Genomic DNA, 26558 nt, shown 5'->3' with positions numbered 1-26558 from the left:
CCTCTCTCAACTAGCAACTTCTGCAGTTATTGCCCCTAACTATGCACTACAACAAGGCATCCTCAGATGTAAAAACAGAATTCTCATTGGCAAGGACACTAATCTTAGAAATCAGCTAGTATCTGCCTTACACAATTACGAGCTTAGAGGCCACTCTGGACACAGGGCTACTCATCAGAGAGTCAAACTCCTCTTCCATTGGCCTGACATGAAACAATTCATCTATGACTATATCAAGTAGTGCCCCACTTGTCAAATCAACAAACCTGAGCACAACAAGTACCCTGGTCTACTACAACCACTCCCAGTCCTGATTTTGCCTGGTGTCACATTAGCATGGATTTTGTGGAAGGGCTCCCAACATCACACCACAAAGACATGATTCTAGTTGTGGTGGATAAATTCACCAAATATGAGCATTTTATTGCAATGAAACATCCCATCACTGTCAACATTGTGGCCACGACTTTCATTGATAACATTTTCAAATTACATGGGCTGCCTTCAGTTATTGTCACTGTCAAAGATAGGATTTCACCAGCCACCTTTGGCAAGAACTTTTCAAGAAGCTGGGCATCAGATTACACATGAGTACTTCTTACCACCCTCAATCTGATGCCAAACAGAAAGAGTTAATCAATGTTTGGAAAACTACCTGAGGTGCATAGCTTTCTTACAACCTAAGAAATGGATGAATTGGCTCTCTCTAGCTGAATGGTGGTACAACATCAGTTACCATCTCTGAAAATCACACCTTTCCAACCACTGTACAACAGACCTCCAAACATGATCTCTGAAGCTGCCCTTTACCCAACTGAACAAGTTCAAGAGTTTTCCTCAGTCCTCACTGTTGAACAAACTTCAGCACCTATCAAAGCAAATCTGTTGAAGGCACAAGAAAGAATGAAACACTATGCTGACAAAAAGAGGTATGAAAGAACCTTGTAAGTAGGAGATATGGTCTACCTCAAACTGCAACCCTACAGATACACTACCTTGAGTGTCCATAGATTTCTGAAGCCGCACTCTAAATATTATGGCCCCTTCAGAATAATTCAGAAAGTTGGTCAAGTGGCATACAAACTGTTCTTACCCGGTCATTGCAAGTTACATTCACATTTAATGTCAGTCAATTGAGCATTCGAGGCCACAAGCCATCCCAAATCCCAACTTACCACTCCTCAATGCAGATGGCACTATTCTCCTTGAACTTGAGAAGCTTTTGGAGAGAAAGCTCATTCCCAGGACTCAAGGCGATATCCAAATACCAGTTATGCGTTGGCTCATTAAATGGAGTAACATGGATGAGAAAGATGCTACTTGGGAAGATGCAACATTCATACAAAAAGTTTTTCTGGCCTTTCAGCCCTGAGAACTGGTCTGAAGTCGACCGTGGGGAGTTGTCAGGACCCAATTGAAGCTTTACTGAAGAATACACAACAATTCAGTTATATTTACATACCCAACCACTGGCACGAAGCAACACAGGCCGTCCATTGTCTATCTGATGCTCCTCCATCCCCCGTACCGCTTCGCTGTGGAGGAAGGCCTTGGATCGCGTCCATCCAACATCGGACGGCTACCCTTTACGCGCAAGTCGCTTTTTTACTTTCCGGCAAGAACTACAATGATCATTTGCCTCCATTTTTACTATCTTTCTTTCTTCCAACTTGCAAAGCTATAAAGCCAAGGCTCCAGCTCGATAGAGAACCATTTGATGTATTAGGGTTTCCCCCTCCGCCGCCAGTGTTCCTGGCCGGCCTTTAGGTTCCTTTGGTTTTACACTAAAACTCTCGAATTCGTCCAATAAAGCGAGCTAGTTCGAGTGGAATTCAGTCTAGATTTTTGAATGTTGTTCTTCAGACTCTTTCTGGGTCTGACAGCGTGCTGACGACGATTTGAGAGGGAGGAACGCAAAGAACGTCGCCGCCGCATCGGCCGCCTGCGCGCGCTCGCGATGCCTTGTTCTGCTTTTTTGGCGCGAGAAGACGATACGACGGCGTATTTTGGCGCCAGTGGAGCTCACGGCTGGGTAGATGGGCTTCTAAAATATCCTGGCCCATATCAGTGCGTTCGCTGGCATAGAGGAGCCGGTTCCGGGAAAACCCTCCCCGTTATCTTTCTTTTGCCCCTTTCAACTCCGGCGATGCTCCTCCTCTACTGCCGCCCCTTCCCCTCTCCCTGCCCTCCACTCCGCCGCCTCCTACGATGCCGCTGCACCTGTTCTTCCGCCTCCTCCCCCATTGTTCCGTACCACCAATCCTTCGCCCGTCGCATGGCCCTCGCAGGCATCCACCCCCACCACCGCATTGGTACGCCGCTCCCCGCCGCCTCGACTCGTTACTTCGAATCCAGTGCCCTCTTCCGCGTGTGGAAAAGGAAGAAATATATCAATCAGCTTACGAGAAGTGCCTTTTTGTCTGGTGCCATCTAGGACTCTTACTTGCTGCAGATTCCTGTTTTCTTGCAGCGGTTGGGGTCTCGGGTGGGCCGGACTCTATGGCGCTGTGCGTGCTGACGGCGGCTTGGAAGAAGGCGGCGAAGGGCGGGTCCGGGGGATTCGTGGAGGGGCTCCTGGGGGTCGTGGTCGACCACGGGCTGCGGCTCGAGAGCGCCGACGAGGCGCAGCTAGTGCGCGACCGGGTGCACGGCATGGGTAAGCTTATGGCATGCAACTTTTGTACTTTTTTTTTGAATGAAAGCTGGTTTAGAAGAACTTTGGTAGAGCTGCTGATACTTAGGTGTCTCAGGCTGCATTTGCATAAGACTTAAAAGATGATGAACCTTGAGGTGTTACGGCTTTGTTGTAGGTGTTATATGCGAGATTGCCAGATGTGAGTGGCCTAATGGGCGGCCAAAGCTAGGGCATCTGCAAGAGGCAGCCCGCGAAATGAGGTATTTGTCAGTCCTGTTTTGCCCGTTATTGATATCAGATTATTTTCACTTGATACAAGCTTAGTGTTCATGGCTATTTATATGTTGGAGACAGTGTAATATAGAGCCTGTTTGGGACTGCTCTGCTCCTTAAAATTCAGCTCCGCTCCAGAAAACACAAACCAAACGGGGTAACTCCACGATATGCCGCTCCACAAAGAAACTAGAATCTGGGGCACAACTCCCAGTTTTTCATGAAGCTCTTCAGGGGGTGCTCCAAAAAACTCTAGAAGCTGGAGTTGGGTGGAAATTACCCACCACTGCCACCAGTAAGTGGATACCCCTTCGTTTCTCCCCCCTCGACCAATCAAATAGATCCTTTCCACCAAATTTCTCATTCTTGAAGCTGGAGCTAGATGGAAGCCAAGCATTCTCTTTGGTAGTGCTACAACTTCTGGATGAAACTGCTCCAAAGTGAATTTAATGGAGCGAAACTGATTTTGGTGAAGCGAAGCAGTCCCAAACAGGCTCATAGAGTTAGTTTGACCAAATTTTCTTGAAGTTCATTCCGCTGTTCTACTTTACCATGTAATGCTTTGTGTTCTTTGTCAACGATATCCAGATATGAACATATAAGTGTGCTACAGAAGCTCGAGATAAGTAGGATATTCATCACATCAGTACTGTGGTTATATAAAAGGACCTATGTGGATCTACCCGATGGGAGATGGTAGCACGGGATATTTTCAACCGGTTTGGATGACGGTCATGTAATAGGATAGGCAGTTAGTGTTCCTATCTTTTTATGCCAGCCGGTTGTGACTTTTCTATTACTGTTTAGCTCTTCGTGAGCCTTTTTTTGTTCTTTGTTCGACACATGGAGACTTATGTTGGACCTTTTGCTTTTTAATAATCATGGCCGTATGCATCATTCTGATGCAGAGGCTGGGGCGAACCCCCCTTTTCGAAAAATAAAAGGACCTATGTTGGTTGAGCAATCTTCATAGTTGTGGCTTCTGCTAAGACACAATTGTTTTTCTAATCATTTCAGACGGGAACACATTTTTGGTGTGTGCTAAGACATAGTTGTGGCTCTCTGCTAAGATACAGTTCTTCCCATTGTCATTTCATATTTGTGATGGAAATTATTTTTCTGTTGGTTGTGGAATATTCATGTATATGTACCTAAGTGTCTGAACATTCTTTGTGGAGTATTTGCCTATATATGTAACTGAATTTTCTTCAGCATCGTTGACATCCAGAACTGTGGTGGCTAAGTGGCTACCTTTGCCTAGGTCACATGTGTCCTCTTGCCAATAAAGAATTGAAATACTAAAATTTGACATGTTGTACACCGACCACTAAGATATATAAATCTATTAATATACCGCCATGATGGAAATGATACTTGTGTTCTTTGTGGAATATTTGCCTATATGTACTCAGTGTAGTGTATGTTCTTTCAATTCTGTCTGGCAGTTTGTTCGCAAACACAGAACATCTTAGTCCATTTTGATAAAGCCTGACACAACTTGTTCTTATGAATTCAGGTACCAAAAACTGTTGGACATTTGTATAAAGCAGCAAATAGGAGTGTTGCTTATTGCACACCACTCTGATGACCAGGTCTGTTAAGATGAAGATGTGTTCATTTTTTGTTTTAATGGTGAAGATGTCCGCACTCACAAAGAATTACTTCTGTTAAAGAGCATGAAACTAAATGACAGCTGTCGATATATTCAAAGGCGTGCAGTAATTTTTAAGTTTCTCAGCTTATGCTAGTACAAACCCCACTAGAATTCATACAAAGTGAGTTAGCTTTAGATATGGCGCTATTGTGCATTCATATACCACTCTATCTTGATTTGCCCACTTCGTTGCTAGGGTAAATCTACATGGGCATTTGATTGCATGGATGAATGGTATGGAGTGAAGACATAAAAGCTTTTTAGTTTAATTTTTAACAATGTTCATTGTGATGCCTGAGGATCAGTTAATCTAATGTATAATTGCATCTTTGATGATCTACTTGTCAATCATTGCCACTGCAGACTATATTTTATATCTGAATGAATTAAGTCTTCCAATTGCAGGCAGAGCTCTTTGTTCTGAGATTATCTCGCAACAGCAGGGTTCTAGGTCTTGCTGGTACAGCCTTTGTGTCCCAATTGTTTGCACCTAATTTAAAATATGATGGACATAATTTTTGTCGTTATGGCATCCTTCTTGTTCGGCCCATGCTTGACTTTTCAAAAGATGACATGTATAAGGTAAGCTTTTGATAACGTTCATGCTATTTGGAATCAGTAATTCATTTTAGTCACAACTTTGTGTAAATGGGCTGACAAAGGCCCAATCCTATTCTTATTATAGTTTAGGGATGACATGGCACTTGAGCAAAATCAGATTTTGATCATATGATCACATTTTGAAATCGATGGGATTATTTTCCATTTGAAGTTTCAATGGAGCTTTTTAAATGTCATTGGGCAACTTTTACAAGTTTAGATTAGTATTGATCAAACACATGATTAAATTTTAGGTTAAGTAGGGCTTGAAGTGCCATATCATTATGATGATTAGTTGGTAATCAAATATATTTAGGCCTTTATTGACACACTTATACAGATTTAGGAGGTTTAAATGCCAAGTTTACCAACCCAAGTAACATTTTACCAAGCCTTTTATTTTCAGAGTTGAGTCAGCCTATCTTTACTGAATGGCATTCTTACCCACATTACTAACAATTATGAAGGAGAAATGATAACTTGATAAAGTTCATATGGACATTAAAGCTTCTTTTATCTGGTTTTGAAAATAAAGCCTTCCATAGAAAAATCTCTATTGATTTGAGCTGTCAGTTGTTTCAAAATTTTATGTGCCTTTCACGAATTGGTAAACCGTTCTCCACAGATATGTCAAGGAAGTAATCATTTGTGGGTTGAAGATCCAACAAATAATAGTATGCAGTATGCCAGGAACCGCATTCGAGCATCTTTGAGATGTTTATCCACAGAAGGTTTGCAGTTGCACTTAGCTACCAATATTAATTTGTTTATAGTCCTCGTCTGTTGTTTTCATCATCCTCATGTCTTCTGGTTGTTATCAAAATGCTATATGGTGTGAGGAGGATGCTTGTCATCAGGTGCATAGCTCATTTTTGTATCAATCAACTATACTGTTGACTTGGAATATGTAATTGGATAGCTGTTTATTGTTTGGCTGAGCATTCATAGTTCCTTACATGTTATGTTAGACATGCTTAATTCCTTGAGGTTTGAGTCTTAGTGTTTTCACACAATTAACTATGATAAGTGTCATACTTGGTTATTAGGACAAACTTGATCCATTGTCCATTGCCCATCCACAATTGTGTAATTCCCTTTTTTTTCGAAAAGGGGGGACTCCCCGGCCTCTGCATCAGAACGATGCATATGGCCACAATTATATATAAATAAGGTAGTTCGACAAGGTCTTGCAGTCTGGAAACAAATGAAAGGCTAGCTCACAAAGAGCCACAAAGCCAAAAACAAAAGGCCCAAAAGCCACAACCGGCTGGCAAAATAAAGATAGGTAAACTAATCGCCTATCCGCCATCCAAACCGGTTGAAGATATCCTGCGCCACCATCTCCCACCGGACAGATCCAGTAACCAAACGCTCCTTGGCCTCCGTCGGAGTGAGTAAGGACCACATACGGATTAGCGCAGTAGCCCTGAACAAAACCTGCAAAAAATGAATAGTTGTTGTTCTGTTAAAAGCCAAATCATTTCTGCAGTTCCAAATTGCCCATAACTACGCACATGCTCCTACGCGGATTTGTCTAGCTGTCTCGGACTCTATCCCAACAAGCCACGTTCCAAATAACGAACTGACCGAAATCGGAAGAGTAATGTTAAAGGCAATTTGCACCGTGCGCCACAACACTCTCGCCAACGGGCAATCAAAGAAAAGGTGCTTGATAGATTCGTCCCGATCACAGAAACTACACCTAGTAGATCCTGTCCAGTTGCGCTTAACCAAATTATCTTTTGTTAAGATGATTTGTTTATGTACAAACCACATAAACACTTTGATTTTCAAAGGAACCTTGACTTTCCAAACATGTTTGGAACTAGGAATAACACTAGAGTTGATGACATCAATATACATCGACTTGACAGTGAATACTGCAGACGTAGTAAGCTTCCAACACAACTGATCGGGCTGATGAGTGAGCTGAACCTCCATCAGTCTACTCACCAGATGAAGCCATGCTTCCCATCGGTCACTAATAAGCACCCTCCTAAACTGAATATTAAGGGGCGTTGACTGCAAAATCGCTGCGACCAGAGCATCACGTCGCTGCATAATACGATATAGGGACGGATACTGCAGAGCCAACGGCGTTTCACCCAGCCAAGTATCCTCCCAGAATCGAGTGTTGTTGCCATTACCGACAATAAACTTTGTTCTATTAAAGAAAGCAGCTTTGACTCTCATAAGCCCCTTCCAAAACGGCGAGTCAGTCGGTCTCACTGTCGCCTGTGACAAAGTCTTAGAGTGCAAATACTTGCTACGTAGAATCTGCGCCCAAGTTGCCTCAGTCTCAGCTGATAGCTTAAATAGCCACTTACTGAGAAGGCATCTGTTCTTGACTTCTAGATTCTCAATACCAAGACCCCCCTGGTCCTTCGGTCGGCAAATAATATCCCATTTGGCTAGTCGGTATTTTCTCTTAAGTTCATCACTCTGCCAGAAGAAACGAGACCGATAGAAGTCCAGCCTTTTCCTAACCCCAACTGGGACTTCAAAGAAGGATAAAAGAAACATAGGCATACTCGTGAGCACCGAATTAATAAGAATCAATCGGCCTCCATAAGACATGAGTTTACCCTTCCAGCAGCTCAGTTTCTTCTCAAACCGATCCTCGATGCACTTCCATTCTCTGTTTGTCAGCTTACGATGGTGAATGGGAATACCTAGGTATGTAAAAGGTAGTGCTCCCAATTCGCATCCAAACAATTGCTTATAAGCCTCTTGTTCTTCTTTGGCTCTACCAAAACAGAACAACTCGCTTTTATGGAAGTTAATCTTCAAACCGGTCAATTGTTCAAATAAGCATAACACCAGCTTCATATTGTGTAATTCCCTTTAATAGATGAATAATAATGCTCATCTGATGGAGCTATTTATCTCCTGGAATCAGGATAAATTTTCTGTGTGATTTATTGGTTTTTAATGTTTCTTGCTTGGGTCTGGTTCTATTTTGAACATGAAATCTTAATATTGTATAGTGAAGCACGTTCTGTGTCTTAATGACACAAAAAATGGAGTCAGTAGGAGGAACACAGTAGTTAAGTTAATCTTACTCGTTTAAGGTGGTTATTTAATCTGTGGTTCAAAAGAGAGCATAATTATGTTTTCATGGTATCTAATTCTCGATAAAGTTGTCTGTGCTAACTAATTCTCCCTCCAAGTCATAATATAGATCGTTAGAGTTGAGCATGATAATTAAGGGAGTGAAATGAACAGACGGCATTGTCAAATGAGCAGTCGAGCATGCATAATTAATTGCATTATCACCATTCTTACTTTTCTAATTAGAGTCACTTGTGAATTATATGGGAATGGAGACATCGTAGAGCTATTAACAGACACATATGAGGAACATGTTCGAGTTAATCACAAGATTCCTACCTACATATTGTGTGCGTGTGTGCGCCGGGGAGGTGGTGTGTTTATATGCATTCATCTGACAAGACCATTTATCTTCAGGTACCTTTCAGTCAGAACTTCAGAAACTGATATACGCATGCCGGTTGACACGAGCGTGTGTTGACAATGCCTGCAGTATGGCTGTCAAGCAGTCTATCACAATAACGGAGGTCTGCCCTTCTTCTGTACCTGGATTTGAAGTCTCCTAGTACCATGCTATTATTGAATTTCCTGGACTCTTTTTCCCCTTAAAATTCCTTTATTGTTTGCAGTATGGGTATGCTGTCATTGACCTAGAAAAACTTGATGCGCAAAATGTTGATGATCTTTCTCTTTCACAATATTTAGCTTGTGTATTACAGGTACATTTTAAATTCATCATAGTTTGTTTATAGTAACACATATTGTCGAAAGGTTTTCTATTAAAGTTTCTCATCAGATTGTTTGTGGGATGGGATATTGATATTTAGTTGTTTTTAGTTTGTTTCACAGAGGCACAGGCCAATCCGTGGCAGATCTGCTCAATTGTTCATGGACTACATCCGTAATACACCTTGCAAGGTTCTTTCTTCTTACCTATTTCAGTGTTATCTCACAAACTTCTAAATGAGCTACATATGTTGCTTCCTTACAGTCTCCCTTAAAAAAAGAAGAGTCTCAGCTTGTTATTCTTTAGGTCTATCCTATTGTACCAAAGGATATAATCTAGGGCCCGATATCTTATAATAAAATGAATTATGCAGTAGTAAACAGCTCCCCCGCAGCGGGAGAGAGCTCCGCCACCGCCGCCGCCCGATCTCCCGCCTCCGGCCACCTCCTTCACAACAGAGACTAGATCCGAAGCTCTCTCCTCACCCTCTCTCCATCCATCCCGGAGTCCAGCGCTCTCGGGCGACTTGGGGGCGACCTCCCTCCCGCCGCCGGCATAGCCACCTCGTCTCCCTCCCTCCCTCGCTGCCGCATGAGGCTGGCGCCGGGCAAGCCCGTGGCGCAGCCGGGGACTGCGGCGGCGGGGCCCTTGCTGCGTCGCCTTGCGCTGGAGAGCGATTGGATTTGGGGCAGCGGCCCTTCCGGCGAGGCCCCTCCGTGCTACAGCGAACGGCGGGGCTGGCGTGGTGCCGGTGGTCTGGTCGGACGGCTGACGGATCTTCGGTGAACCAGGGCTTGGCGTGGCTGCTCTGGTGGCCGGCGGCGCCTGATCTGGCCGCTGTCCTCCGGCCCTGATCGGTGTGCTTCTCTCTTGCGGGTTCCTGGCGGTGCCGGCGTGGCTTGCCGGGACCCTGGCCGGTGGCCGGGGGTGAAGCTGGTGGAGGAGATCCAGATTGGGGGAAACCCCTTGGTCGGCCCTGGCCGGCCGCACTGACGACGACGCTCAAGGGCGCCGCTTTTCTTCTTGGAGACGTCGGTCTACGTCTGCTCCTCTACTTTCCCCCTACCTGCCTCTCGGGTGAAAACCCTAACTCCGGCGGGCAGCAGCGGCGTCCTTGACGTCGTGACCTTCCGGAAGGCGTCGCCGTGAGGGCTGAGTGGTGGTGGGCACTGTGTGGGTCCTTGACGGTTGCTGGTGGTGGGCACTGCTTTGGGGGAAACCCTAGGATCTGGTCTTCCAGATCGCACGATGGCGATATTGCGGTGCCGTTTCTCTCTTGGGAGCATCGTTTGTGGAGCAGCGCTGGATGGCAGAGGCAGGAGGTGGAGCTGCTTCGTCTTGCATGGAGCTTTGGTGGAGCTGTCAAGTCATGCCTGGCCGACAGATGCTACGCCGAGTCATGCCTGGTTGGCAGGTGCTACGCATGAAAGTCTTCCAGAGTCTTCGCGTCTGGACGGATGAGCGCAGGGTGGTGGCGCCGTGGTGGCGTCGACGGATGTCCGGACTGGCAAGGATGATGCGGATCTCTCTCCTGAATATGGGTCAGTGGTCCGATGATGATGGCGACTTCTAAAGCGTGTGCATGTGGTGTGCGCTTTAGGTCTGCTGCATCAGCTGTTGGTTCCGATACGTTATGTGGATGGATTGGCGACGACATCGGTTTTAGATATGGGGAGTGAGAGCACTCCACATTATCGAGTTTGTAGGTGTGAGTGGTGGTTTCGGGTGGATTGATGTATGTTTTTGTCAGACCTTTGTGGAATAATTAATAAAGATGGCAGCATGCATCGATTGATGCAGAGGCCGGGGGTTTAACCTCCTTTTCCAATTTTTTTTAGAAAAATGCAGTAGTAACCAGCACATGTGGATTCTCTTTAGGGAAACATTATTGGGCTCTATATGCATTTATGCCTGTCATGATTAGCTATATTCTTCAGCCTCTAGCATAAGATCTTATTGATTTGCCGAGTAATACTTCAATCTCCTGCAGGGTGCCCTTACTGTAGCTGGTTGTTACCTTTGTGCTTTTCCGAAGTCTAAAGGTACAAAAGTACTAGTCTGTTCCTCTGTTGACTCGATGGAGTCATTTTCTGTTGAGATGTCCTACAAGTGTTCCTATGAAGAACAGCCTTCACCAGTACCTGAGATTGATCAGATAGCACGTGAAGCACGCGTACACTCCAACGAATTTCTACAGTGCTCAAGCATACCTTTTGTGAATTATAGTTCTTCTACTGATGTTCTGAATAGAGCAAAGGATCACAATATAATAGGTGATTTTGTGTTAGAAAAACTCCTTTACCTGCAGACAGAAGAGCATCAGAAATTTTGTGCAACAAAACATAAAAATGAAGAACAATACTTGGAGAAAACAAACTTTCCTGATGTGAAAGTTCTTTTTCTCTGGCCTGGTGAAACATGTCACTTTATGAGCAAGTTCTTGATTACATGGAATGCTTTGGAGGTTGTTCCAAATGGAATATGCTCACAAGACAGTAAAAACCTCCTATGCCAGCATTGTGCAGTGAATCAGGACGGAAGTCTTGCAGTTCGTCACATGTTTGATACCGATTGGTTGTTCCTTGCTGAAGTTTCTAAAATCCGCTCAATGGAAGAGAATCAGAATGTCTCAAAAGTTTCCAATAATAAATTGGAGGATGATGTACTCCTGAAGCACTCTAGATATTTACAGTTATCAGCAATGAAAGCTCTTGAGGTCCTGAAATCTATTCCAGCTTCTGCAAGACGAACACTGCCAGTACTGACCAATTCTCAAGGTGACGTACTGAGCATACCAGTAAGTGTCCATTCAAATCCCTTTACATGTCTCCCTGCCTGTAATTTCGACTGATTTCATGATATTCTATTCTAAGAAAAGTTGTCTCATCCATCAATCCTTTGGAGGCCTAGTTCTAGTAAATTACGTATGAACTAATGGATGGCAAGAGAGACAACCTATCTACCTGCTTCATGGTATAATAGAGTATTGGGGTCTTCGTACAGTTTGAAACACGGTTGCTCCAAGGAATATTGGCAGCCAGTGATCTGGCATTCTGGCCTGAAAAAGTACAGTTGGTTTTCAAGTTTTGTGGAACCAGAATAGTTGAATGTTTTAAAGCTTTGGGTATTGTTATTTGTTAGAGATTAACATAAAATTACCAGAAGAATTGACCATGTTTCTGAACAAAATCCATTTACTGATCTGCAACATATTATCTTATTCTTGCTTCTATTACTATGCATAACACTAATAGAAAATTCAGTAGCTCCGAGATTCTGGAGGCCAGCAGATAATCCACACACTTGAGGCTTTGGGTGATATTTGTATGTAGCTTTTCTAGAACTTGCTGACATTCGGTATGATATAGTTGTCAGCTCTATGAAATACAAGTATACATTAGATGGTGAAGGCAGCTTTTTCTTGGCTCTCCGTATCAGCTAGAGATGACAGTAAAAACATGCAAGACAATGAGTTATTTCTAGCAACTATTGCTTGCATTCCTCTTAAATTGTGTGATGATGATTTAATCAGAAAATGTATAACTAGGGGATGGCATCTGGTACAGCTGTGGTAATGCTTTCCCTTATTACTCTAAGAGACCATCCATTAGCTAAGGCAGTCATCCCTCTTTTCCAACTCAGCAAAAATCCTATGTGATATCTCTGGGGAAGGATGACATCAGTCCATTGGGGTCAATTTCGGTCAAGGAAGCTTTACTACTCTTGAGCTAATATTCTTACTTTTTTCATTAGAGTATTGGCTTCCAGTGTTGCCCAAGCCTGTCAATCAAAGCATTATTCCATCCAAGAGTGCCACTTGGTGGGGGATACACTTCATATTTATGATGGCTCGAGTTTTATTTTTGGCAAAAAAAGAGGACTTATCAAGGACATTGAGATATGAGCAACTGCCAGTATTTCAGAAATACTATTGGTAACTTCTCTCACTTGGTCAATCATGTTTGTGCTTATTTAATCTCAATATATTTTCTTGTCAACCTATTTCAGGTGTTGAATTGCTACTGTCTGAACCTTGGCAACTCTGGGCGTGGTAAATGAATGATTGCACGCCACAGTATTGTGCAGACCGATGGGGAACTTGGGCTGCTGTAGAGAATATGCCTGTTCATATTGTAGAGGAAGACCATCTTTTGGCTCAATAGCTGTAACTTATGAACGAGTTGCATCGAGATTTAAGGTGTGCAAGAGCTACAAACATATGCTAACCAGCTTGAAATTAGGATGGGAATTGTACTAAATGATAATATCCAGTGGCGGTGATGAATCACTACATCAATTACAGGTGAAGTTGGTCTGATGCGCTTGTATATACTTATCTTCTAAATAAAGTTTAATGTATTGTCAGGGACTTCCTTATAATTTATCCACCCTTACAAACAGGGGATTTTGTACAGACACTTGGGGTTGTTTGGTTAGCGAGCTTTTAGAGAACCAGTTAGCTATAAATGTGTTTTAGATTCTAACCAACTAAAACTTTGTTTGGCTTATCTAACTAATTCTTGGATAAGGAAAATTTGGTTCTCGTAATACCCAAAATTTGTGTTTTTAGAAAAACGGCTCTGAGACGTTTTTGCGCAAACGCGTTTTAGAAAAACCAGCTTAAAGCTCAGCGTGTGGCATCGAGTTGCATGAAGAATGTCTTCTGCCATGACAAACCATGACGGGCGGCAACAATCACGACGTGTACGACTCGATGGATGGAGGCCTGACCTGCCACAACCACGACCGTCGGTGCTGGCGGCCAGCGGCCGGATGGATCGCTGGCGACTGCGCCGTGTACGGCTACACTGACGGCGACCTCCTGGTCCTCGCAGACGGCGCAACGCTGCCCATGTCCTTCAAAAAACTGGAGCGTCACGTCTCGGCGCTCGTTATTTAGCCAAAGCGTGGCCTCCGTCGTGTGTTTGACTGCAATGCATAGTTGCGTATGCACGACACCACGACGGCAGAGTACTACTGCGACACCGACGTGCAGCAGCCCGAGGGAGAGGTTGCGCGGGACTGACGACCTCCTCGCCGGGAGAAACGCCCTGCCACGGCGACGGTGGCATAGCCGCACGCGGAGTCCGGTTGGCCAGATGGAACGTGAGCAGCGGCCAGAGTAGATTCTATGCCGAGGGCGATGACCAGACATAATCGTTGTGGCCGGAGGGTACACGGTCAGTAACGATGGAGGAGTCCTAGATCGGAGTTTGAAGGTTTGTCAATGATGGCCGAGCGGTCAAATTAGGAAAAGGTCACGCGTGAGCTTATGATAGACTAGTTACTATCCAAACAAAGAACTATACAGCCGTGATTTATTACTTTCCTAACCCAAACATAATTTTGCATAAACTCATAATCGATAAAATATATTTTAAAACGGGTTTTGCTAAGAATCAGCTAAAAACTGATTTTCTATATACTCGGGGCCAACGCTCCATATCCAAACAACCCCTTACTGAACGTCAGGATGACAAAAATTGTAGTCTGATGGTTGGTCCGTAAATGCGGTTCAGGTTGTTATGGGGCAGTAGCAACTTCAGCTCTAACCTTCGTGGGCTTGTGCTAGGTGATCTGGGATGAAGCCACTGTCAAAGTGCTGAGAATTTATTGGCGATACCACTGAGAAGTCCAGTAAATGACTGAGGAGGCAGTTTGGCTTTGCTAACTGGAAGAGGCATATAGGCCAAATCGTCAAAGATAATTGGAGTAGGTTGAAACTACTACTGAGAGGCAAGGGTTATCAGTCCGATTCTACTCAACTAAATGTCATGGGTACTAAAATAGCTGCAGTTTTCGCCAACAATTGGTACCAATATATTTCATACCCTCAGTTTCTCAACAGTGTTAGGGTTACCCTGATCTGTTGTAGTGGGACACTGATGACCTTAGCCCTAAGGGTGCAAGGGGTGGCCCGCTAGAACTTGTTAAACATGCAACATGCCACGTTATGTGACCGGCCCATTTCATAGGAGATAGTTGAGATAGTTAGGTTGTTAGAGTCTTATGTTTATCTCATGTAACCTCTTATCTCTATCTCCTTTCTTGATCTCCAAACTTGTAATCCAAACTGCATGTATGCGCTGTTATGGGAGGTGCGCCCCATCTATTTAAAATGAACCCGTCGGCCTGAGTGAGGCAAGACGTTCTGCTAGTTCATACATGGTAATCAGAGCCCCATCTCTTCCCATCTACTGAGATCCCATCTAACCGAGCCTAGCCATGTCTTCCTCCTCCTTCGGCGCCTCCCAACCTACCCTCAATGGACAGGTCATCGAGAAGCTAACACGCACGAACTATGTGCTGTGGCGCACGCAGGTCACTCCCCATCTGCGTGGCGCCGGTGTCTTCAGCTACGTCGACGGCACCACGCCAGAGCCGGCCAAGCTTCATGTCACCAAGGACAAGGATGGCAAAGAAAGCTCATTGCCCAACCCTCTCCACCCAATCTGGGTCAGGGAGGATCAGCAGGTGTTGGGCTACTTGCTCAGCACCCTCTCCAAGGAGGTGCTCGTCACGGTGACCACGGCGCATGCACTCTGGACCACGTTGGCAGGTATGTTCTCGTTGCAGTCCATGAGCCGTGTGAACAATATCAGGATGGCGCTCATCAACGCACAGAAGGGCAACCAGATGGTCGCCGCCTACTAAGCCTCTCTCCGCGGCCTCGTCGATGAGCTTGCTGCTGCGGGGAAGGCCATCCAAGACGACGAGCTCATCTCCTACATCATCCACGGGCTCGACATCGACTACCAGCCCCTTGTCCCCGCCCTTGACGCGCGCGTCATGCCGGTCTCCCTCGACGAGCTCTACGCCATGCTCAGCAACTTCGACCAGCGCATGGCCCAGTTCAACCACTCGGGCGGCGGCTTCCGCTCCTCTGCCAACGCCGCGGTCCGCGTCCGTGGTGTCAGCTCACGTGGTCGTGGCTCTTCTCGCAACAAGGGGAGGTCTGGAGGTCACGATGGTGGCGGCAACAGTGGCGTCGGCAGCTCCAACGGCCGCTCCGGTGCCTCCCGCGGTCGCCGTGGTGGCGGTCAAAATCAGGCCCAATCAGAGACACCCCGCTACCAAATTTGTGGTAAGCCAGGGCACACCGCGAAGGAGCTGGTATTGTTATGATGAAGATGACGATGACTCCCAAGATGAAGAAAAGGTGGCCGTCGCGGCTGATGGATCCTACGACGTCGACACCAATTGGTATGTTGATAGTGGTGCCCCTAATCACATAACCAATGAGCTTGAGAAGGTCACGATGAAGGAAAAGTACCATGGCAAAGATCACATCCACACGGCAAGTGGAGAAGGTATGCAGATTTGTCACATTGGTCATTCTATTTTTCGTACCCCTCATCATCCAATTCACCTTAAGAAAATCTTGCATGTCCCTAGTGCTGCTAAAAGTCTTCTCTCTGTTCATAGAATTGCCCTTGATAATCATGTTTTCCTCGAATTTCATCCATACTACTTTTTGATCAAGGACCAAGCAACGAAGAAGGTTCTCTATCGAGGTAGATGTGTTCGAGGGCTTTACCCGTCGATTCCGGAGCTTAGGAGACTCGATAAACAAGACAATGGTGTTGTCAAAGTCTCGTCAACACGGTGGCACGATCGATTAGGGCATGCTGCTTTTTTCTTTAGTTGAAAGATTACTTAGGAAAAATAAACTCCCATTTGTTGGTGAGCGAAATGTCGAAACTATTTATGATTCCTGTCAATGTGCCAAAAGTCATCAATTATCATATCCAATATCTACTAGTGTTTCTACCAAACCACTTCAAATAATTTTCTCTGATGTGTGGGGTCCTGCCCCTACCTCTGTTGGTAGACCACGAGTATTATGTGAGCTTCATAGATGACTATACCAAATTTGTATGGATTTACCTCCTCAAAAAGAGATCCGATGTCTTTCAAGTTTTTCAAAACTTTCAAGCCTTGGTTGAACGAAAATTTGCTAGAAAAATTATTGTAGTGCAATCGGACTGGGGGGGGGGGTATGAAAAACTAAACTCCTTCCAAACACTTGGCATATCACACCATGTTTCATGCCCTCATGCTCATCAACAGAATGGCTTTGCTGAACGCAAGCACAAGCACATAGTTGAGGTTGGGCTAGCCCTCTCAGCAGGGGCCCCCATGCCTATCAAGTTTTGGGATGAGGCTTTTCTCACCGCTGTTCGTATCATCAATATGCTTCCTAGTCGAGTCATCAACAATGAAACTCCGATAGAAAGACTTCTTCACACAAAACCAGACTACAAATATATTCGTGTTTTTGGGTGTGCTTGTTGGCCCAATCTTCGCCCATACAACAAACACAAACTCGTGCTACGCTCCAAGCAGTGTGTTTTTCTAGGATATAGCCCTCAACACAAAGGTGTCAAGTGCTTAGATATATCCACTGGTCGCATTTATATATCTCGTGACGTTGTTTTTGACGAAACAAATTTTCCATTCGCCACTCTACATCCAAACGCCGACGCTCGCCTTTGAGAAGAAATTCTCCTCCTGCCCACTCATCTCACCAGTATTGATCAAGGGGGTCCGAATTATGATGATCAGTTGTTGACTAACTTTGCTACTAATGGTGTGCATGAGCTTTCTGATGATGTTACAGGAGAAAACAACGAAAACGATGCAAAAATCCGTGAAAAAAAACGTGCCGGCAGGTCCATATTCCACGTGTCCGCTTCTGGGAGGCAAATCCCCCTTGGGATCGGCCCGACAGCAGCAGCCCAGTCGATCCCCCTCGGGATCCACATCGACAGGCGCGTAGATGCGCCAGCGACAGCGTCCGCCGACCGCGTCGTTGTCTCTAGCCCAGCGCGCGACACGCGTCGCCCCTCCAGTGGTGGCGGCCCGAGTCCCCCTCCGCGTCACTCCTCGCCTGTCACACGGCAGCACGCGGCTCGTCAGGATGGCGTGCGGTTCCGCGACCAACGGCTCGTGTACAAGCGGCACGACTCCAGCGCGCCCATGCGCGCATCCACACGCCCGATCGGTGTCCGCTTCGAGGTGGATACGCCATCATCAGCCAATGATGAGGCCCCGGGATCCTCTGCGCCGACCGAAGACTCTGCACATGACCAAATCATCACAGAAGATCCGATGAGAGTAGATTCTGCTACAGGAGTCCCTGCCCCGAGATTCTCTGTGGCTGGTGATCTTGCTGCTGCACCGTCACGACGTACATGACTACAACATGGGGCAATACATCCTGTTAATTATAAACACATAACCAAATATGGTATGGTTTGTTCTACATGTGAACCCGGTGAACCACATCCACTTGAGGAAGCATTTGGTGATGAAAAGTGGAAGAATGCCATGAACGAAGAATACATGGCACTTAAGAAAAATAAAACTTGGCATTTAGTTCCCCCACAGGAAGGTAAAAATTTAATTGATTGTAAGTGGGTATTTAGAATCAAAAGAAAATCTGATGGAACTATTGATCGCTATAAAGCTAGGCTCGTTGCAAAGGGTTTTAAACAACAGTATGGCATAGACTATGAGGACACGTTTAGTCCGGTTGTTAAAGCTGCCACTATCCGTCTTGTTTTGTCTATTGCTGTTTCCAGGGGATAGAGTCTCAGACAACTTGATGTATAGAACGCGTTTCTTCATGGTGTTCTGGAAGAGGAGGTATATATGAAACAACCTCCTGGGTTTATAAGTAAAAGCGCACCCTTTTATGTCTGCAAGTTGGACAAAGCACTCTATGGCTTGAAACAGGCACCAAGAGCATGGTACTCCCGTCTCTGTCACAAAATGCAAACACTTGGTTTTGTTCCTTCAAAGTCTGACACTTCTCTGTTCATCTACAACAAGTCCAATACATGCATATTTGTCCTAATATATGTTGATGATATTATTGTGACAAGCTCATCTGATGAAGCCATCACAGGACTTTTGAAATATTTGAGTGCAGATTTTGCCTTGAAGGATCTTGGAGACTTGCATTACTTTCTTGGGATTGAAGTAAAGAGGCACAATGATGGACTTCATCTTTCTCAAGAAAAGTATGTTGTTGACTTGGTAAGGAAAGCTGGTCTGCAAGGTTGTAAACCTACACCTACTCCACTATCAAGCTCAGACAAATTATCTCTTACACAAGGAACTCTCTTGACTCAAGAGGACAACACAAAATACAGGAGCCTGGTAGGAGCTCTTCAATACCTCACTCTTACCAGGCCTGATATTTCTTTTGCTGTTAACAAAGTATGCCAGTTCCTTCATGCACCTACAACTGTCCATTTAACTGCTGCCAAAAGAATAATTTGATATGTCAAAAACACATTAAGCATGGGTCTTAATTTCAGCAAATCATCTTCTATACTTGTCAGTGCCTTCTCTGATTCTGATTGGGCAGGCTGTCTTGATGATAGACGATCTACTGGTGGTTTTGCTATTTTCTTTGGATCCAACTTGATATCATGGTGTGCTCGCAAACAAGCTACAGTCTCCAGATCCAGTACATAGGCAGAATATAAGGCTCTGGCAAATGCCACAGCTGAAATTATATGGGTTCAGTCCATGCTAAAGGAACTTGATATAACGAGTAAACAAGCTCCTTGTCTGTGGTGTGATAACCTTGGTGCTACCTGTTTTTCAGCTAATCCAGTATTTCATGCCAGGACTAAACACATTGAGATAGACTTTCATTTTGTCAGAGAAAGAGTTGCTCAGAAGCAACTTGACATTCATTTTGTGCATTTCCGTGACCAAATTGCAGATGGGTTCACAAAGGCATTGCCTGTCAAGAGCTTTGAAAATTTCAAGTATAATCTCAACTTAATGCAGTTGTGATTAAGGGAGGGTGTTAAACATGCAACATGTCACGTTATGTGACCGGCGCCTCTCATAGGAGATAGTTGAGATAGTTAGGTTGAGATGTTATGTGACCGGCACATCTCATAGGAGATAGTTGAGATAGTTAGGTTGAGATGTTATGTGACCGGCACATCTCATAGGAGATAGTTGAGATAGTTAGGTTGAGATAGTTTAACTATCTCAACCTAACTATCTCAACTATCTCCTATGAGAGGCGCCGGTCACATAACGTGACATGTTGGCTTGTAATCCAAACCACATGTATGCACTGTTATGGGAGGTGTGCCCCATCTATTTAACACGAACCCGTCGACCTGAGCGAGACAAGACGTTCCGCTAGTTCGCACAGAACCTGCATCGTGCTTTCCAACATGCAGATCCTTGGTGCGTCTAGATTTTTTTTACTAATTTTGCATCTTTTACCTAGCGAGACCCAATCTTGCATCCCTACTTTTAGCCCTCATACATACCTAGCGCTACTGAAGCTTGAGAGTTGAGAAGAAAAACTTTATGGAGCAAACATGGGAATGACATCTTTGTATAGAAACCACTCCTTTTGGAGTTCATATGTTAATTGTGGTGTGCATACAGTTTGCTGATTTATATGATTACTTACTAGGTGCAAGTTGTCGCGCTCATCCACCTTGGGAATTAGATGATGCCCTACGCGTTGCTGCGAGAATCGTGTTAAAATAGATGTATAAATATGTGTTTAGAAACAAGTACAACAAGTGGAAAAAAAACAAATGTAGTAGTGCCATTGGGCTGCATTTTGAAAACAATAACACCTACAAAGTATGGGCAAAATGATTTATAAAAAGAGACTTTTGAACTAAACTTCACGCGCGGTCATATTTATAAAAAAATGTGAAGCATATATATATCGTCCTTGACCATATAAAAATTAATGGGAAAGTTAAACTTCTGATGGACACGCATGACCTTATCCCTAAAAAACACATGAATGACTTGATCAGGTGGCATTATTTGCACGAATATATCAGTAGAAAATGATAACTTATGAAAACATGCATGACTTGTTGATGCCACAACATTGGATTGATGTTAGGCAACCGACTCCACCTGGGTCTTTCCTCTTCGCCAAAAGCCGCCTATGTACAACGCCTATTCTCTTCGGTGACATTGAATAATAAAGTGAAGAGCCATACCCTACACCTTGTGTACTTTGTGTCTTCCTTATAATTTTCGCATCTAATACTCACGGGGCACACCATAGTCTCAACATGTTATTTGCACAAAGTTCTGCCAATACGCGAGACGTCGAGGAGACAATTTTGACGCCAAAAACCTCTCTTGGTGGGACAATGGTCTAAAGTATGTCAACTATCTTTGCAACAACAAGCCAATCTGCATTGAACTTCTGGTTTTCTTTTGTTCTTTCAGTACTCTTTTTACTTGTGTTTATCCGCCAAGAAGTCACCGTCTGCATGCATCATCACTTCCTGGTTTGATGAAACCTAGTTCTCTAGGAGGAAGACCATTTACAATCCAAACTGGATCGTTTTAATCAGGAGGGGGGGGGGATCCCAGGTCGGAGCTACGTTGGGGGCCAAACCGGGCCTTGGCCCGCCCAGCCCAACAGAAAATAGGGAAGACTGACAGGGAAATTGGACCTGGAAAACAAGTGATGTGTGTAGTTTCTTAGCATGACCCGCCCAACAATCAATCCGAAGCTCCACCACTAGGAGGCTCCACGCAACTTCGGTAATGGATGCATCGTCATGGCTGCAAGGGCAGTAAAGTGGTTGTCTGTGGTGGCTAGTAGGAGCAAAATGGGCATCCTCGCCTCAATCTCATTGCCGAAGGTGGACGCCCGTGGCTGAGGCGATGACCCCACTTGCAGATGGTGGTGATGGCGATGGGCGTTCGACTTGGCAAGGGGGCATGCGGTAGATCGGGAGCTCGACGTCTGTGTGTTGGCTACGACGCGCCATGTGTTTGGCGCGGTTCAGCGTGCACATGGTTGAATGACCAGGCATGGAAGACTCAAGCTTCGGTGGCAACAACCAGATTTGTCGAATGAGTTTGGTGCCTCCTTGGTGACTATGTCAGTTATAGGACGGAGGGCGCAGTTTGGTGCCTCCTCGGTGATTATGTCAGTTATAGGACGGAGGGCGCCCCACGCTTCCGCTAGCGCCACTACCTTCTCTCGTTAATGCCGGGGGTGGCGGGACACTCCTCCTCGGGAGGTGGTCGGATAGGTGACTCTGTGGGGCATGTGCTTCTTTGGTCCACGAGTGTCTGAGAAGCGCGAGGCTCCTTCGGTGGACACGAATGTGGTTCTATGATGAGTATTGGCTAGTGCAGCTTTCAGAAGAGGATGGTGCTTGGGACAACATTTCATGTTTGAAGCGGAAACTCTTGTTTTGGCCTTTGTTGGTCTGACTTAGCGGCAGTGAACTTGCGTCATTACCTTGTTGAAGGTGTTGCCTTCATGTCAAGTTTTGACCTTGACTAGCTGGTCTTGGCATTCATGATGAAAATCCTTGTCTTGACCATCTTCGGCCAGATGCGACGACAATTATGCTAGAGGGTTGTCCCTTTTTGAAGGCGTTGCTGTTGAAAAAGTCCGACTTAGTCATAGATGTTTTCTTCGTACCTTGTAATAGATTTGCCATAGTTGTCGGTGTCTTGTAGAGTATTCTGCATGTTCATGCCTTTAGCCTTGTTGTTTTGTATCAACTTTAAGAAAATATATGGTTGTATTTATACTAGGATGCAGAGGCCGGGTAGTTTATTCTTATCTTTCTGATAAAAGAGTCAAAAGATTATTTCTAGGAGTCCCTGCATCAGTAGCGGACTAGTGTGGACATAGAGGAAAAACTTCAGTATGGGAGTGGAACCCGTCTTCTTGTACGACCATCCTGATTCTCTTGATCCATCAATTCTTAAAATTTTGTCACAACCAAGGCACATGGCCTAGATCGAAAACCTTGGCGTTTTGTTGGTCGATGGTCTAGTGCTCTTCTGCTTGCTACGCAGCTTCCTTTTATCAGGACGAGACCGGTGTCTCTACTCTGTATTCTTGTGTGTCCCTGGTAGTGCAGCAACAGCCTGGGACTGTCGTGTGTGGACGTAGAGAGGCAGCAGCCAGACAGACACTGGAACCAAATCTGCATTCTCGTGTGCCCCTGTTAGTACAGCAGCAGGCAGCAGCCAGACAGACACCGGGATAAATCTGGCCAGACGGACATCTTAAAATGTACCTGGATGAAGAAAATATTCGAATTACCGTGAAGTATAGTAGGCGACGTGCGATGACCATCCGACGAATAGTCAAGTTTCAGATGTTAGAGTTGTGTCGAATATTATTGTACAAGGTAGATTACAGTTGAACTTGGTTTTGAACTGTATGTAGACAGGGTAGGAGTTGTGTCCTAATAGGACACTTGTATCCTAAGCCTCTTATATATATCGGGGGTAGACACACGATGTAATCTATGCCAACATAATAGCACAGACACACAAGAGGGAGCCGGCGGCGTGTGCTGGCGCCCGGGTGGCCGGTGTGCGGTATTGTGACGGTGTCACGGGGAGGAACGTCCGTAGTCAGGCCCCGGGGATGTAGCCATGATGGCGAATCTCGTTAACAAATCTCGGTGCCGTGCTTGTGTGGTTGCTTGGTCCTCGATAGATCGACGGAGCGTCTCGGATTTATTTTAACAAGTGGTATCATGAGCAAGGTTACGAAAAGGTCGTGGTTTTGTTGATCTATAGGAAGGAGTGGAAAGATTCGTTGAATCGAGTTGGTCGCGTGCTGCGATGGAAACAATTCCATGGTGGGGCGAAGATATCTGCTCGAGATAGCAATCGGAAGCAGCAACCAGAAGGCAGCAGTAGTCGCGCGGCGAACGGCAGCGGCGCGTGCACGTGCAGCAGGCAACCTAGCGTACAACGGCGGCGGGATCCGGTTCGGATCGTGGTGCGTTTCGGCGAGATCGAATTTCAACCGATGCAGCGGCAGCAGCTTGGTGTGGCGTATCGAGCAGCGTGGCAGGCCGTTTGGAAGCTAGGAAGGGCGCTGGGCCAGGTCAGGTGAGGCCCGTGTTGGGCTGGCCAGCGTGCACAACGCGCAGGAGCCGTGCAGGTTGCGCGAGGCTGGATTGATTTGGTGCGTGCTAAGTCATGGCTGCTACACGAGGTTGCAGTGTGAAGGCATGAGATTTGTTTATAAAAAGGAGAGAATCTGCAACGTAGGGTATATACTGTGTCATGGACAGCAATGATATGAAAGAGGAGCGATGGGACTCGTGGACGCATCCATGGTGCAGCCACGGAAGATACCATGGTAATAACTCTTTTTTGGGGTTGCATTGCTAATTGCATAGGTGTTTGTACCAGGAGGTTTGCAGGTTGCCGTCACATGCAAACGAACGTGCTTGGTGTCCAGGAGTGGTTGGAAGATAAAATAGCTTGTCTTGGCTGCTAGGGGTACACGGACAAGTGCTAGCAATGGATAAGGAAAATAATTTTGCAAGGAATCAGGTTTGCACGGATGGTTTTTCTGTCAAGATTGCTAACAAGGTTCAAAGAGTATGTGGCGAGGATGGCGACGTGCGTATAAGGCTTGGAGGAGTCTGAAGCGCGCCGTGACAGGATTATGCAAACACAGGGCGTCAAGGCAATGCACAGATGTGCGAGGCGGACACGACGTAGGGTGGAGCATGGTTGCAGTCCGATAATTTCGGCCGGGTTGGACTGGATTGTCCGATGGACTGACATGGATGTTGGTCAAAGTAGAAGATGGTGGTGATTTCAGCGACGACGACATAGGAGCGTGATGCTGATGGTGGCCGACTTCTGGGGCGTGGAAACATGTGGTACAGGTCTGAGGGCTTGTGCGGCTTCGACAAAACTATGACGCGGGGTTGATTCAAGACTGTGTACACATGAGAGCTTGAAGTCGATAGGGCGCGGGGTAGCACGGCTAGCTACATGGAGTCATGTTGAAGGTGGAGCTGGAGTCTGACGGTTGACTACACTCTGAGTTGATGGAGGGGCTACGACGTAAGTTAACGGAGAGTCGAAGCCTATTTCAGCGGGATAGCGAGAGACACGTGGTTTCAGACTGGGTACGAGTGGTCTGATGGAGACATGATACTCGGCATCGGTCGGTGATGATCGGTGGTTCTCTGCAGTGGGGGTTGAGATAGTGGGGACTAGCTACCCGGGAGACTCGACCAGGACAGCAGAGGCTCGACGCGGTGATAGCGGCGAGGCGTGCGGTAAGCACGGGACACAGCGACAGGCCAAGGCACTGGTGGTCAGACATGTGGTCAGATAAATTGTGCAGGGGTGCTGAAGCAGTGTTGACGAGTACCGGATTCAAGTTGGTGACTGGGTCTATCGGTGCCGGAAGATGGACAAGAGTTGACCATGGAGAATCTGAGAAAGTGGCGGAGAGTCTGAAATTGTCAAAAGCTGAGAGAGTACATGGCCATATATTCTGTGGTGTTCGGTGCACATGGCAAAGTGCGGATGACAAGTATAGAAGGAGGCGGAGTGCTATAGCTGTGGGACATGCCAGAGACTATCCGTGAAAAAAAGATGAGACAACTGCGGATTTGACTCAGGGTGACACAGTGTGACGGTGAAATTCCTTTAAGTTTCAGACATACAGTTAAGGAGAGTGATGACGTTGAGTTCGGGTAACTCTTATATGTGGCATCCAATATCTGAGTAGTTCACTTTCACACAAACAGTTATCGGTGTGTGATGGCGTTGAATGGAAACTCCGGAAGTTGGGAGCACAAAGTAGAGTAATGAGGAACTTAACTTTGCTCAAGTGTTGACTGTGAAGAAGACGAGAAGGGACTACAGTTGCAAGTGGAGTCATATGGAGTCCGGGAGTAGCAACAGAGCTCATGGCGTATCTCAAGTCCAGTGTACATGGAGGTTCGACACATGGATGAATTCAAGGTGGTGAAGAATATTCGCCAAGGTGGAGTTTGTTAGAGTTGTGTCGAATATTATTGTACAAGGTAGGTTACAGTTGAACTTGGTTTTGGACTGTGTGTAGACAGGGTAGGAGTTGTGTCCTAATAGGACACTTATATCCTAAGCCTCTTATATATATCGGGGGTAGACACACGATGTAACCTATGCCAACATAATAGCACAGGCATGCAAGGGGGAGCCGGCGGCGTGTGCCGGCGCCCGGGTGGCCGGTGTGCGGTATTGTGACGGTGTCACGGGGAGGAGCGCCCGTAGTCAGGCCCCGGGGATGTAGCCATGATGGTGAACCTCGTTAACAAATCTCGGTGTCGTGCTTGTGTGGTTGCTTGGTCCTCGATAGATCGACGGAGCGCCTCAGATTTATTTTAACACCGGACCTATATTTTGCTATAGTATATACTTGCGGGGCAGAGAGTATTCTGTAAGAGCATCTACAGCCGTGATGAGCTAATTCGGCCCCTCAAACACCAACGAACATGTCTGGGCGCATCGGCCGACACTGATCGAGTACGGCTCTATTTCCCTCTTCACATCCGTGTATCTCATATCCGGCACACTATATCTATATTATACATGTAATGTGGGCTACTCTACATGATCAAACAACGGGCAAAGAAATCCGCTGTAAACGGACAACAAAATCGGCTGCAAATGGACATAAATGAACTTGATATAATCCAAAAGATTATCTAAGTTCGTCCTTGGACAAGTTCTTAAACATCAACAACTAAAAACGATATAAACATAGGAGAGGAGCGGGATCACCACTTTCGGGTCTTTGCCCTTCCGGTCGCTGGCGCAGCTGT

The 26558-nt window shown here is 45.7% G+C and overlaps 1 protein-coding gene across 4 annotated transcripts; it reads left to right on the top strand.

Annotated features, from left to right (window-relative positions):
• Nucleotides 1–2073: 2073 nt before the first annotated feature.
• On the top strand, nt 2074–13258 carry LOC123127276 (uncharacterized). Of its 4 annotated transcripts, XM_044546921.1 has the most exons (13): nt 2074–2312; nt 2435–2656; nt 2811–2895; nt 4425–4500; nt 4968–5022; nt 5131–5144; nt 5788–5893; nt 8631–8740; nt 8843–8932; nt 9051–9131; nt 10931–11737; nt 12694–12874; nt 12949–13258. In XM_044546921.1, the coding sequence occupies exons 1-12, from the start codon at nt 2147–2149 to the stop codon at nt 12784–12786; spliced, it is 1905 nt and encodes a 634-aa protein (XP_044402856.1). In that variant the 5' UTR covers nt 2074–2146; the 3' UTR covers nt 12787–12874; nt 12949–13258. The 4 variants fall into 4 exon arrangements, with proteins under 4 accessions (XP_044402856.1, XP_044402854.1, XP_044402853.1 ...); XM_044546919.1 differs by having other exon boundaries at nt 2078–2312; nt 2453–2656; nt 4968–5144; XM_044546918.1 differs by having other exon boundaries at nt 2078–2312; nt 4968–5144.
• The last annotated feature ends 13300 nt before the right edge of the window (nt 13259–26558 follow it).

The sequence above is a fragment of the Triticum aestivum genome, chromosome 6A (assembly GCF_018294505.1).
Source record: "Triticum aestivum cultivar Chinese Spring chromosome 6A, IWGSC CS RefSeq v2.1, whole genome shotgun sequence".
NCBI lineage: Eukaryota > Viridiplantae > Streptophyta > Magnoliopsida > Poales > Poaceae > Triticum > Triticum aestivum.
This window is presented reverse-complemented; position numbering and strand designations above follow the sequence as displayed.